The sequence below is a fragment of the Buceros rhinoceros genome, unplaced genomic scaffold, assembly GCF_000710305.1.
Source record: "Buceros rhinoceros silvestris isolate BGI_N320 unplaced genomic scaffold, ASM71030v1 scaffold18249, whole genome shotgun sequence".
In the NCBI taxonomy this organism is placed as follows: Eukaryota; Metazoa; Chordata; class Aves; order Bucerotiformes; family Bucerotidae; genus Buceros; species Buceros rhinoceros.
This window is the reverse complement of record NW_010433489.1, coordinates 8,659-22,592: the sequence shown is the minus strand read 5'-3', so window position 1 is coordinate 22,592 and position 13,934 is coordinate 8,659. Positions and strand designations below refer to the sequence as shown.

The 13,934-nt window shown below is 52.8% G+C and overlaps 1 protein-coding gene across 1 annotated transcript in view; it reads right to left on the bottom strand.

Moving 5' to 3' along the window:
- MACF1 (microtubule-actin crosslinking factor 1) overlaps positions 1–13,934 on the bottom strand; it is a 36,526-nt gene that overhangs the window by 17,472 nt on the left and 5,120 nt on the right. Inside the window, exons 5-22 of the mRNA XM_010144136.1 lie at positions 13,306–13,472; positions 12,322–12,481; positions 11,588–11,914; positions 10,858–10,942; positions 9,689–9,930; positions 9,327–9,533; positions 8,388–8,507; positions 7,150–7,257; positions 6,574–6,792; positions 5,791–6,003; positions 3,681–3,912; positions 2,715–2,941; positions 1,626–1,748; positions 1,419–1,520; positions 971–1,072; positions 705–878; positions 448–603; positions 92–289 (exon numbers count right to left, since the gene is read on the bottom strand). Of these exons, the coding sequence (XP_010142438.1) occupies positions 92–289; positions 448–603; positions 705–878; positions 971–1,072; positions 1,419–1,520; positions 1,626–1,748; positions 2,715–2,941; positions 3,681–3,912; positions 5,791–6,003; positions 6,574–6,792; positions 7,150–7,257; positions 8,388–8,507; positions 9,327–9,533; positions 9,689–9,930; positions 10,858–10,942; positions 11,588–11,914; positions 12,322–12,481; positions 13,306–13,472 (3,162 nt within the window). The remainder of the gene's footprint in view (positions 1–91; positions 290–447; positions 604–704; positions 879–970; positions 1,073–1,418; positions 1,521–1,625; positions 1,749–2,714; positions 2,942–3,680; positions 3,913–5,790; positions 6,004–6,573; positions 6,793–7,149; positions 7,258–8,387; positions 8,508–9,326; positions 9,534–9,688; positions 9,931–10,857; positions 10,943–11,587; positions 11,915–12,321; positions 12,482–13,305; positions 13,473–13,934) is intronic.

Sequence of the window (13,934 nt, the reverse complement as noted above, 5' to 3'; positions counted from 1 at the left end):
TTCCCCCTTCCTTTTCCCCCACAGCAAAGGGGAAAGCGGTCCCTCCCAGCGATCCACTGCACAGGGGGTACCCCCGGCGTGTCTCCCTGACCTGCTGGAGCGTGGACTGCAGCTGCTGCTCCCTCTCCTCTGTCTTCTGCAGCACCGACTCCCAGCACGAGTTCAGCTTCTCCAGGCGGTTGCGCAGGCTGCTTGCATCATCCCCAGCGCTCGACTCCAGCAGCTCATTGCCCGCTTTGTTCACTGTCTCCACGGTCGCTTGGTGGGCCAGGACATCGTTCTTCAGCACCTACATGGGATGCGGTGAGCACATGTTGGACACCACTCTAAAACCCCCTGTTAATTCCCGTGTGTTCTCATGGACTCAAACCAAGTCGAATCCTTCAGGAGAAATAAAATCCTGCAACGGTAATAGACTAAAACTGGACCTGGGGCAGGAGTACTCACATGGTGCTTTGCGAGTTCAACCTCGATGACTTTTGGGTCTCCATTGATGGGTTTTTGCGCATCCAGCAGCTCTTCAGTGTGGGTCAGCCAGGCCATCAGCTCTGCCAATGCATGCTGGAACTGGCCAAGCGCCAGGAGAGCGGCTTCTAGCTTATGCTGGGCAAGGACAGATGGAAAAGGTAAGCTGAAGTTGTGAAGGAGCAGGAGCATCCCAGCGAGTTTTAACCCTCACTTGTGAGAGCCCAAATCCTCTCTACCTGTCTGTGAGCAATTTTCTCGCCCAGGTTCTCCCAGAGATGTTTCAGCTCTGTCAGTGGTTCCTTTATGATGTCTCTGTCTGTCTCATCTGTAGCTTTTTTTAGCATCAGTTCACCTTGGTGATTAAGTTTTTCCATCTCAATCTGCTGCTGGTAAACCTCCATTTTAAACTCCTGCCAAAACAAGCAGGACAAAAACCAGAACAAAATGAATCACTGGAGAGTGAGTGATAGCTGGAGAACTGGCCCCACTGTGTCCCGCGTACCTTCATCTCGTTCATTTGCTCCTTAACCGTGTTGAGGTCGGTGCCAACAGGAGACATGTTGCAGAGCTTGATCACGGCGTTATCCAGCCAGTCGAACATGGCCTGAAAGGAGGGCAGAGCTCGTCAGCAAAGCGGACAGCAAAGCTGGGTGGGGAAATGGGGCTGGTGCCTCCTTTCCGGCTGCCAGCAGGAGGACCTGACAGCAGCCAGGCTCATCCCGCTGCCTCGTGTGGAAACGAAGACAGATTGGGGAAGCCAAATGCTATCAACTATCTGCTCTTCACTGGAGCTGGTTGTTGAGGTCAGGCTCCATCAGAGGCTGCAAACACTGGCCCAGGAGATGTTTTCTGTTTTGCTTTAGTGCAAAACCCAGCCCAGCCCCAGGGAGAGGATTCGCAGTGGTGTTCCCAAGGTCTACCCACTCCACACAGACAGCCCTGTCTCTTACTTGAAGCGTATCTTGGTACTGCACAGCTGACTGCATGGCTTCTTCAAGCTTTTCAAGCCTCTCCTTCCAGGTTTTGTTTAAGTTCTCCCATGCGTTGTTCAACTGCGGAACACAAGATTGCCCACACAATTTGTTAGGCTCCTCTGCTGGAGCTCCCACTTGCTCCTACCTGGTTGTATCCGGAGGAGAGGCTACTGCTTTTCCTACCTCGTCAATGCTCTTTTTCACTTCTGGTTTCTCAGTTTCACCACAGGCAAAAATTAAATCAGTTCCAAGGAGCCGGATGAACTCCAGCTCTTCATGCAAGCCGTCCGTCTCCTCTTTAATAGTCTGCAGATAACACAGTGACAGAAGAAAAAAGTTCATTATTAAATGTTCCTCTGAAAGTGCCCCATGAACGGGAGGGCTAAAGCATGGTGGGTCCTTCCTGGTGTCCTGCACCCTGGCTGGCAGTCCAAGGCCAGACCCCAGGACTCGGTGGCATGGCGAGCAGATCCTGCTCACCAGCATTGCCACCACCAGCCCCCTCTGCTCCCACAGCAGCAACACTGCTGCGTGTAGGGGTTGGGGGAACTAAAACAAAAATGTCTGTATTTAGCCTGACATATGGCTGAACTGCCTGACCGGAGGCTGATCACAAGAGATGGGCTGTTTACAGGAGTGTTTTGTCAATATAAACCTCGCTTTTGAGACTCGGAACTTGCAAACCAAAGTCAGAACAGTTACAAGAGAAGAAGAGCAAGGACAAAGTGTGCAAAGCACAAACAGACATCCCCGTTTGCCAAGGTCCATCCACCTGAAGGAGATTTCACAGTTTCTTTGAAACAACCAGCACCACACAGACCCACGCCCATCCAGCTCTACACTTCTCTCTGGTCTAACCAGAGCCTAAACAGACATTTCCCACGCGAGACAGCAGCACTCGGATGCCTTCGGCTCCAGCTGGGAGCAGAACTGTGCAAACTTCCACATCACTCAGAACAAGTGGGTATGCAACTCTGACCACACGCTTGATAAGCTTCCCAGAACAGTGGCAGCTAAAGTGATTTAAGCATCATTTCCCTGTCTGGAACCGGGGACGGGTGGTGGCGGGGAGGGATACGTGAAATACGCTTCTGGTTTGCGCCTCGCATTTCTCAACTGTGGTGGAAATAACATTTCGTAATCCGACTGACTGCCCGCAAAAGTGTTTTACAGCCTCTTCTGGCCATGCTCATAGCTCAGACCTGTCCCGATTTCCCTTCCAAGCTGGGTGCAGACAAGCTCTGGACAGACGTACAGGCCCATGGTCCTCACCTCTGCCGCTTCCACCTGCTGCTTGATGATGGAGGGGTCGATGCCTGGGCTCTCCAGGTCATGAACAATGTCCTGCGTGTCTCTGATGGTAGTCAGGAGGGCAGCCATGTCATACCAGAACTTCTCTGCAAGCTCCAGGACATCGAGGAACTTCATTTCACGTTCCTCCGCCCGCGCTTTGATGTCCTCCCAGAAGAAGACCATCTGATCCAACTTATCCTGGATGACTGAGGAAGGGAATGAAAACATTCAGTGAAGAAGAAAACCTTTTTACAACTCAAAAGCATTTGCAAAGACTTCCCACTTAGAAAGCCAAGACAATATTCAAATGGGCATTAAAGACGACTGGGACTATCAGAGCATTAACTCAGAGACTTTGAGGGACATGAGAAACTCCAGCTTGTAGAAATAAAGCCTTTATTTATGTGCAGGCAAGCTCAGGGCAAATTTGCCCACATACTCTCCTCCAACGAACCTCTGTTCTGGCCACCTCTAGCGTGAAGTCTACGCTCACTCAGACCATGAGCTGGCTGTTGAGCTGCCAAGAAAGGTGCCAATTAGTGCCAATTGCGCTGACAGGTCTTTTTGTGCTGGGGATGTTCCTTCCCTCCGTTAGATGCTGAATCGACACCAACAAATCATTTCACAGGGGCCACCATCGGTTGCCACAAGAGACTAGCTTAGGGTGACTGCTCAGCTTGGCTGAGCTGAAACCTCTGCCTGAGAAGCCACAAATGCTTCTTTCTCCTCTGGCTGATGCCACCCTGCCTGCTCCAGATGGAAGCGGACACCAGACATCTCCATACAGAGGACCTGACCTTCCTCCTGAGGCCAGGAGACCCTCTGAAAATACTCCCTTGGGCCATCAAAGCCTCCCCAACAGTGATAGAGCCATGGTTTGGGTAGGAGCAGCTGGGACTGTTACCAGCCCAGCCAGCACCTCCCGGTAAATCCACCCAGAGATACCTTTTGCTGCCAGGTCCTTGTCTGCTCCCTGTGATCGTCCAATCAGCTCTTCCCCGCGGCGTTTCAGAGCCTCGAAGGAGGGCTGCAGCTTCTCCAGCTCCACGGTGGCGTTTTTGTTCTCGCTGATGCACTCTCGGATCTTATCGACCTCGGCGGGGATGAGGGGTGGCATGCGCAGGCGGGAGGAGAGGGTCTCCAGCGTCTCCAGCATGGGCTCGATCTTATCATGGAACTGGAGAAGAACGAGTCCATTAGGACAGGCGAGATGAGATTAAGCCAAGCTGCATCGCTCGCTGCGTGTGCAACAGCCCTTAGCACTGCGCCCAGCGGCCTCTCGGAGAGGACAAACATTGCCTGCAACAGCAATTAAACCTGCAGCCTCCTGTTCACACCTGCCTCCGCCTTCCTCTGCTGCCGACGCCCCAAGGCTGCACCGGCTCAAGCCATATGTCAGCCAGACCGACTCACAGAGCCGCACCGGCAGCTGCGAACCAAACACGGCAGCGATCCGTCACCGGATTCAACGCTACAAAACGCACGTTTTTGAAGTGCCAACCCACTTCTTGCCGAGGGGCAGCGTGGCAGGAAAACTCAATCCCAGCCCTTCGAGCACCCGCGCAAAGATGCTGCGGGAGAGGCACCCGTGTTCGGTGCTGATGAAAATCTCTGGTCGGTGCGAGGCCAGCAGGAAAACCACCCCAGCAGGGTCAGTGGGTGACGGTGGGAGGCTGCATGCGCATGGGGAGGAGCAAGCTGCCACGGAGCTGAGGCTTCCGCAAAAGCAGAACCAGAAAGCCAAGAGTGAGAGGAAGGGGGTCTAGCAGGGTTTATTATTATTTTTAAATGAAAAGTCAACTTTGGCCTTAGAGATCCCAACCCATCTCTGCTGGTGAGAAGGACAGCTCTGCACCCCAGCTGCCAGCTCTGCTCCCTCTCTGCTGGACAGCGGTGCTGGTGTTTGCCAAGCCCCAGGCTCCAGCAGCAGAGAGGAGACAGGCTCTCAGTGCAAAGTTGATCGGGGCACGCTGGCTTGGCCAACATGCAGGAGCAACCCGGCGAGTCCAGCTAGAACAGCAAGCTCTGCGCATCGGTGGTAAACCGCTCCGAAGGAAAAACCTCTGCTCTGCTCTGCAGGACGCATTCCCAGCAGAAGCTGGCCACGGCTGAGACCAGGCAGCGGCGCAGTGAAAGCCATCTCAAACACGTGACTTCAGGCCCCCAGGGTTAATTTTTAAGCATGTTTTGCTGAGCTGTGCATGGACCAGAACTAAAAGTCAGGGTGTAAAATATAATCAGCCCAAAGAGATTGTGCAAATGAATGTCGGTGGTGGTGGGGCTTACCTCCGTAATCTGCAATGGTGGGGCGCAGTCAACACAAGAATGAAATGGGACCATGTGGGGAGGACGGGCACAGGCAGCAACACACACAGATAACACATTCCACAATGGGAGTGAGAGATGAGACGGGAGGGGGGCGTGGGGGGAAAAACTTGGAGTTAATACAAGTGCAAACCACGAGAAGTGACTACACAATACAGGAATAAAAACCCAGACATGACAAAAACCAACTGTGCTGCAGTAACACGGGCTGAAATTAAACATAACCAGGGGTCATAAACCCTCAGCAGCAGGAACTCTTCACCCTCTTCCTGGCATTTAGCACCTCCAACCTCTGCCCTTCCTCTGACATCTCTGTTCCTACAGCCACTAACCTTCTCTGGAGATGCCCAGACCCCAGAGATGACCGTTAGCTCTCTCGTACAAAGGATTCCGTGGCTGTTCACTGCACTTAGCTTATCAGAAATGAAACTTATCTTTCCAGGCTTTTCAGAGAGGCTGTCAGGGCCCTTCCAACCCTGGCTGGATGCCAAAACAGCCCCTTTGAACCAGCATCATTACCCAGGCTGTAAAAATTTATTACCCTATTTACTATGTCAAGATTCAAACACCTTCTCCCCTGCTTTCGCAGCCAGGAAACTACCCTGGAGGAGTCTGACCACGCTGTGCCTTATAAAGGGTTTTACAATTGCAACAAGCAGAATAAAACCTGCATTTCAGAGCACGTGGCTCCCCCAGGGGCCTGTGATAAGCAGACTCGGCTCCTTCGCACCCAGCGTACCTGGGTGGACTGCGAGACGGCTTCGTCAAGCGCGAGCGCCCGCTGGCACACCTCCTCCTTGATTCTGGCATACATGGCCTCAGCCGTGGAGTATTTATTCTGCACCATCTCCCCTTCCTCAGGGTTGAGGTCCTTGAGCTGCGGTCCGATTTTCAGCAGCTTGTCAATATGAGGCTTATGTTCGGCAATGGCCTCTCTCAGTTGCTAGGGAATAGAGGGAAAAAAAACACGTTTAGAAACCTCTTGAAAGCCGCTGCATATTTATCTCACGCAACACTCCAGAGCAGAGATTGTATCTGGGAGTGAGCTCACACCACCGGTTCCTTGACCCAGCATCTGCCAAGCACATGGCACTCAGCTCTTCCTAACATAGGCACGGCTCTCCTCGCCCAGCACACCGCCCAGCACGGGTCCTTCCCAGCACAGCCAGCTCCCGACCCTTCCCCACAGCCCCACGGGGCTGCGAGAAAACTCGTTTTGTAGCTCTCTACCCTAAAAGCACAAAGCGGTTTTCTCTGCCACAGTCAGGCAGGAGGTCCGGAGGCAGCCTGGCTCGCTTGGGTGCCAGCTGAGATTGAGGAAGACGTGCTCCAACGTAAGCAGAGATTTCCACATGGTACGCTCCCGGCACGCTTTGTATTATGCAGACAGGATCCCCAAAATGCAAAGAGAATGCAGAAAAAAATCAGAAAAAAGTGGGTTTGACCATGAGCTGTGCCTCCGTTTACAGAAAAAGAACCAATGGTGCAGGAGAAGCAAACTGTGTCCTCTCACCCTCATGTCCTCCTGCTGCTGCTTGAGCTGCTCGTGGTCAATGGCTGGAGGGGGTAGCTGGGAGATGAGGGCTTGTGTCTCCTCGATCCACGGGTTCAGCTCCTCGTAGGTCTCCCAGAACTGGTTGACCAGGACCTGGGCGCGCTCCAAGCAAGCATAGCGCTCCGAGTTGAGCTGGCTCACGGCTTCGTACTGCTGCACCAGGGACTCAGTTTTCTCCTAAAAACAAAAAATAGAGAGGGAGGAGAGTTATAGCAAGGGATGCAAAAGGGCCCAGGAAAAGCGCCAGCTGCACGCTGCGAGCTCAAGAGCAGGAGGTGCCTTTGGTGGCCTTCCACACGTGCAAGCTGCAATTCCAATTAAAGCAGCCTGAGAAATCTCCGCTGTCGCACCCCCCATCCCCTAACACCGCAATAAAAATAAGCAATAACAGAGAGTAATAAATGTAGAGAGATTTCTGCTAACGCTGGTGGGAATTACTAAAGATGGGAGTAATTTTAAACTACTTCAGCCTGTGCAAGAGCTGAGTATTTGCCTCTCTCCCCCCATCATAGTCAATAGCAGAGGGAGGTTCACCTGGAGAACAGCTTTTTGATCCTCCCCGCACGTCCCAAAGATCTCATTGCGCTGGCTGAACAGTTCATCCATGGAGTCTTTGTGCCGAATAATGTCGATGGAAAAAGCCTGCAGAAAGGAAATGTCCAAAGAAAGGGGAGAAATCAGAGCCGAGCCCAACCTCTCCCCCCAGCCCATCCCCCTCCTGCCCATACCAGCTGTAGCAGGCAGCAGAGCTCAGCGCCACAGAGACCAGGCAAAACTCAGCACAAGTGTCCTGCGGCGCACTGAGAAGCTGGCTGAAAATGCAGATTACTGCATGTTTTTCTCCTGACTCATCTCCATCAACCTTTCTCTTTCAAAGGCCTGGAAACAGCTCTCAGAATGAGGTACCAGTCCACTTCCAGAGCCAGGGTCCTCACCAGGGGAACAGCCCTACCATCCATTTGTTAGCGAACACGTTAACCCTGAACCGATACTCTCCAGAACTGCATCCACCAAGAGATCCACCAACAGCTCTGCCATTCCCAAGGTCCATGCGATTAACAGTGGGAAGCCAAGCTGAGCTCAGTTTAACTTAATGCTCAACAGTTCAGTCCCCCTCCCTTATAACAATGTCTTATTTTTCTTTTTTTATTTTAAATCCAATGAGCCTGTGCGCTGCTCTGATTGCAGAGGCTGGTAAAGGAAGCAAAGGGCCGTTTATTTAAAGTGCACGTTCTTTCAGGCATGAGCTCATCTCAAAGATACATTAAAAAAAACCCCAGTGTCTCTTTGTTCCATGTCTGGCTGCCGGGAGGGAAATGAGGAGTCCCCCACTGCAAGGAACAATGAGCAAAAAAGCAAATCTAAAGCCCCCTCATTAATCAATATATACATTTCTCTAAACCGTTGCTGCTGCCAGCGCCTGCGAGACCCAGGCAGAGCTTGCTCTGGCAGCCACAGCGAAAGCCTTCGGAAGGAGCAGCTCTCTCGAGGGGAGACCAGGCAAGAGCATCCAGCCAGCCCTGAACGGCTGGGCAAAGGTTTCAGCTCCTGCACACAGACAGGAAGCTTTTTCCTTTGGAAGCCCAACACCTCATTTCTCCAAATCCTCTTTCTTTCTCAGTTTTTTCCTTTCACTTCCCCAAGAACAAGTGTTGCTGGTGCTCTGGGCTCAGTGTTACAAACCCCAAGGTAAAGCTGTCCTCCTAAACCCCCTCAAACCGCATCCCTCCTCGTTGCCCACCCCGTGCCCCTGGCAGCCAGTGAGCACGTACCTTCTGCACCTGCAGCTGTGCTGTCGTCTGGTCCTGCTCCAGGCGGATAGGGCCAAGAGCCATCAGCTTGCGCTTGGTCTCGGCCACCCAGGCCAGCTCCGCGTCGGCCGCCTGCTCGTACTGGCACGTGGGAGAGGACAGGCAGTGTGGGTTAGTGATGGGCAGCAGAGAGGAAGCATGTGGTAAAACAGGAGACATGAGGGGACCCAGCGGGATGCGGGGGACAAACACCTTGCCCAGGCAGACAGAGGCGGGGAGGAGAAAGTGACATTAAGGTTCCTGACTTGACGCTCCCCTCCAAGAGAAGCGGCAGCCACTGTCCCGCCGCTGGTGGATTCTGTGGGTGGCTTCAGACCACGGAGCATCATTGCACTCCTGCAGCAGGGCACGGTGGAGCAGCCATCTTTCCCCACACCCTCCCTGCCCGCAGGGAAAGGGACGCCTCTATTTCACATGATTATTTTACATGTTCAGCTTCATGGAGTCAGCGCTCAAAGCCAGCGAGGGCAATCATTCACAGCACTCCACAGCCTCAAGTCTGTGCAGAACAAGCCTTTTTTGAGAGGACTGTTCACCTGGAACAAATCCCTGTGCTATCACAGCAGGGGATGAGGTTTTTCCAGGCCTGAAAGTCACCTGTCATCGGTTTTACACCATCGACACTACCCACGCAAGCAAAAGCCTGCAGGCAGGATAAGACAGCGCTGTCCTGGGAGCCTCAAAATTATCTCATCCAAACCATACGCAACGGGATGGGTCGGAAACCAGCCCCTCTACCATGCGCTGCTGGTGGGGCCCCTTCATTTCTTGGCGTTCCCGACGGGGTTTGGGATCGACTCACCACCCTGCCTGCTGCCATCGTGCTGTGTGGGCTGGAGCGGTGCTGAGCCACTCGCTCCCAAGAAAACCCATCAGCCTCTGGCAGGCTTATGAAATTACCTGCTGAGATCTCTGAATAGCAGCATCGATTTCTTCCACCCTCTGCTTGATGGTGTCGCTGACCAGCTTGTATTGCTCGTTGGTGTCTGACACGAGTTTATCCAGCCCTTCACGGGCTCGCCAGGGAACCAGCTCCAAGAGAGCTCGGCTCACCTCGTTCACCGTGTCCAGGACGAGCCTGTGCTCCATCACCTCCTTCTTCAGCTCCTGTGGAAGGCACCCACAGACATGTGTCCTTCTCAGTGCTCTGGACGTGACATCCCTCTCCAGCTCCTCCCCGGGCTCTCAAAACAGCGACCAAACCCCTGCTGGCTCCCACCCTCACGTCCCTGATTCCCGGGTGCAGTTCTGCCAGCCCCCACCTTTTGCCTCTGCTGGAACTGGGGTATCTGCTCGCCGGCAGCGGACTGGCCCCCACTGGAAGCCAGCTCCTCCTCCACTTTGCTCATCCAGCCCGTGAGCTCCTCGTGCGTGGACTGGAACTTGGTGGCTAGCTGCCGAGCCTGCTCCAGCGTGCGCAGCGCCTTGGAGCTGGCAGCGGTGATGTCCGAATAGCGGGTTTTAATTCCATCCAGTTTCTCCTGGATCAGCAACACCTCCTCCCCTGTGAGACAGCAGCAAGGGGCAAGTGATGTTGGGGCCGGGGGCGCTGCAGGAAGGTCTGAGCAGGTTGCCCTGGTCCCTCCCATTTTCAATAGCTAATTTCAGTCTCACTTGTCTTTTATATCAGTGCAACTTCACAGCCTATTTTTACCACTGGGAAGCTACTCTTAGAGCTGACATTTTCTACCAGCCAGTGTAACGTCCATCTCCTCCCTGGAATAGGAAGGAAGCGTGCTGCGACGCCTGGCTTTGCCACAAGCCCCAAAGCCACCACAAACTCACTAACATGCCACAGCTCCAACAAAAAAACCATCCAGATCACTCTTTACTGCTGTTTCCGAGCGGACAAGAAACTTCAAGCCAAATTCTTTGTAATCACTCTTCCTGCTGCACGTCTCCCACAAGGACAGAGGTCTGTACATCTGCTCTGAGCAGACCACATCTGAAGGAAATGCATCGCCCCGACCTTTCTTCCCACTCGTTAACACAAACTCACACCCACGTGGCAACAGCAACAACTGTTCGGTATGGGAAAGCAATATTAGGAAAGGGCCGGGTGTATTTTTAACCTCTTTCCATGTGATTTAGCAGCTGGATGCAATGAGAAAACCCTCCCTCGCGTCGCAGGGCAGCTCAGTGCTGAGCACCACCGCACCGGCGGTGGGAATCACCCGCTCACCAAGCTGCGAGGTCGGTACTTGGGAATAACTGAGTCCTCAGCTGGAGGGCTTGTGGCTCAGCATCCAGGTCTGGATGCAGAACAGCTACTCTGGGAGTACCCGGAAGGGAATTAGACCTGCGGGAGAATGGCCTCCCCCCAACAACGTATCACCGCCGAGCATGGACTTCCCAGGGAGGACCATGTGGAGGACAGGGGGCTTCCCAGACCCCTCACATGGGCCTGAGCATGCTCAGCTCTCCATGTTACCTGTGGTTTGCTTCAGAAGAGCTTGCCCGTTTCTAATGGCTTGGTCCACGTTCTTCTTCCTGTTCACGATTTCCTCATTCAAAGCCTGGAGAGAAAGGCAACCCGGGGTCATCCTTCTGCGGGCAGGTCCCCACACTCCCACGCAGAGATGCTAAGCAGAGCACTCACTGCTCCTACTGAGCACGGGAAGGGTGGACACCACGTCTGACACTTGGCCAGTCATCCTGCTATGGGTCTTACTGGGAATTCTGGGACCCAAAGGCTCAAATCTTAGAGCAAACCCATCCCAACCCACTGGCAGTGTGTTACCATAGAACTTGCCCTTGTGCTAGACACAACCTCACTCTTAAAAAGAGCCCGCACAGCCCCCAGGGAGCGGAAGCAGACAGCTTCCCCGGTGGCCAGCCTGGCTCAGAAAACCCACCAGGCTTTTCAAACACTCATTCTTGGAAACAGCAGCTTTTCAAAGGCACAGGGTGGCCAAGCTTGCTCAGACATCGTTCACAAAGCAAATAAATCATTTGAAGTTTCCCCCCACCCCAGGAAACCCATTTTTGGGGCCACAATTATTATTTTTAACTGATGAAATCTCTTTATGCTTCTCCAAGCCTAGAAGAGAACCGGCAATGGAACAAGCTTTGCAAAATTAAAGTCAGACCAGAAACCAAAAATAAAACCAGAGAAATGCAACAAAATAAACAACATAAACATGGAAGAAAATGGAAAATACCAGCTGGTCGGCATGCTGCTTCTGCAGGACGTCCCGTTTGTAATCCTTTACGGATACCGAGCCGAGCTTGTCCTCGACCTCAGCCAGCCAGTTGAGCACTTCCACCTCCTCCTCCCCAAAGAGCCTGGCGTTAGAGAGTGCCTGATCCAGCAGCGCTGCCTTCCGGCAGCACCGGTCGTGGACCTCGCCGTAGCGGCTCTGCAGAGAGTCTAGCTTCTCTGCCAGCAGCCTCCGCTCAGCGGCACAGCTCAGGGAGGAGAGGGACTGCCCAACACCGACTGCCCGAGACACATCAGCCGCGTGGCTCTCTATCTCTTCCTCTAGAGCCTGAATGGCGGGAGGATAAAATGGACAACAGAAAGGAAAATGAGTGAAAAAATGGATAAAAAAAACACATACAAGGGGAAACAGTGAAGGCAACTGAAGGAATGAAGGAGACGTGAACCCACCCATAAATGGGCAAACTGTGTCAAAATAAAAAAGAAAAACAAGAAGAGGAAAGTTTTTTCTATCCAGAGCCAGACACACTTGCTGCGAGGTGCAAAGACATGTTTAATATTTATCCACGCTGGTGGGTTCAGGATGGCAGCCTCCTCCGGACAAAAGCAGCCTGGATAATTCCTCTGATACTCGTTCATGCCAAAGAACCCCTCGCCATGGCAGAAACAACCACCTGAGAGGAACACGATACCAGTCACCACCACCAGCAGCTCCTGTTGACACCCAGGTCCTACCTTGTGCCGACTGATCTGCTGCTGGATTTTGGCAGTCTGGGTACCGATGGGCTCCGAGTTGGCCAGTTTCTTCTCCGTCAGTGACAGCCAGTCCGACACGGGCTCCGTGGTTTCGTGGAACTGCTTTGCCAGCACCAAGATGTCCTGCAGCTGCTTCTGCCTACGGGAAGGAAGAAACCACTAAGGAGCAGCTCCCTGCTGGAGCCAGGAATGGTGAGAAGCTTTGGGCTTTAGGAAGCAGGAACCAAAGCAGCCTTGTTCAGAGCAAGGTAAGACAGTGTGTCAGCAAAGCTGCAAAGGCAAACCCAAAAATCAAGGTGGAGAAACATAAACCCAAGCTTTTTCCTGCCACTTTGCCTTTAGGGTCCACTTTATGCCCCCCGGGAAGGTGGCAGAATGGCTGTCCCGATCTGCTGGTTTCCTTCCATGCCTATCACTATCTCAAAGTTCCTCTGACATGCTCAGCTTGTGGCCGGGCTCTCAGTGTCTCAGAGCTGCTGAGCTCCTGTTTGATGACAGTCTGGCACCGGTACAAGCCCTAGATGGACAGTCCATCCAGTTGGCAGTGATTTAAAACACTGGGAGGTCAAATCTGGCCCTCAAAAGTGACTTTATAACCTCAAATATTAGCTTAGGTAGCAACAAGCGGCTCATAAACGAGATTCAGGCAGCAGAAAGGTGTCAACAGGATATTGCTGCTAAAGCTAAACATTAACGTTTAAAGGAATAAAAATAACATCCAACCCCTGCAGGGAATTTATTTAATCTGAGCTCTTCCCTGCCATTGTAAACCAGCGCTATCAACTCCAGCTCCCAAACAGGCTTTGACTTCTCATGTTTTCCAGCTGTTTCCACGTTTCCAGGATGTGTCTGCAGAGAAATCTCCGCCAGCTCCCCGTGTGTTGTAACCCCAAGCTCCAGGGCACCGTGAATCGCCGGATGAGCCAGCCCTGTGTTTTTGGCCGGTGGGACAGAACCCCTCACCTGCCAGCCGCCCGGCCCAGCAGCCCTGCCCAGCGCCGCTCCAGGCTCTCCAGCTGGCCCACGATCTTCTCCCGGTCTGCGGGCTCAGCTGACTGCGCGATCCTGCCGCCCTCTGCCTGGATCATCTCAACGGTGGCTTTGCGATCGTCCAGGAGGCGTTGCAGCAGCTTTAGCAGTGAAACAAAGGAGGATAAAAGTTACCAGATTGGAGGAGCAGAACATCTTCTAGCCCTCAGAGATAGCAAATCTCTAATTGTGGCTGAAAACCACCGTGAGCACAGGGCCAAGACCAAAGCCAGCCCAGTGGGACAGTCTCTGCCATCAAAACCAGTTTAAAAAAATTAAAATAATCTAATAATATGCTTTAACTTTTGGCCAGCCCTGAAGTGGTCGGGCAGTTGGACTAGATGATCATTGCAGGTCCCTTCCAACTGAAATATTCTATTCTAGTCTAAAAAAGTTTCAAAGCACAAAGAATTTTCAGAGGCTTCCCCATCGCTCCCCTCCCCCCAAAACTTATCAAGTTTTTAACTTGGACTTTAATAAACTTCCTCTTCAAAGCCTCGGTAAGAATTCATTTCTAAAACGTTTGACCACAAGCACACTTGAACTTTCATCCGCCTGCTCGG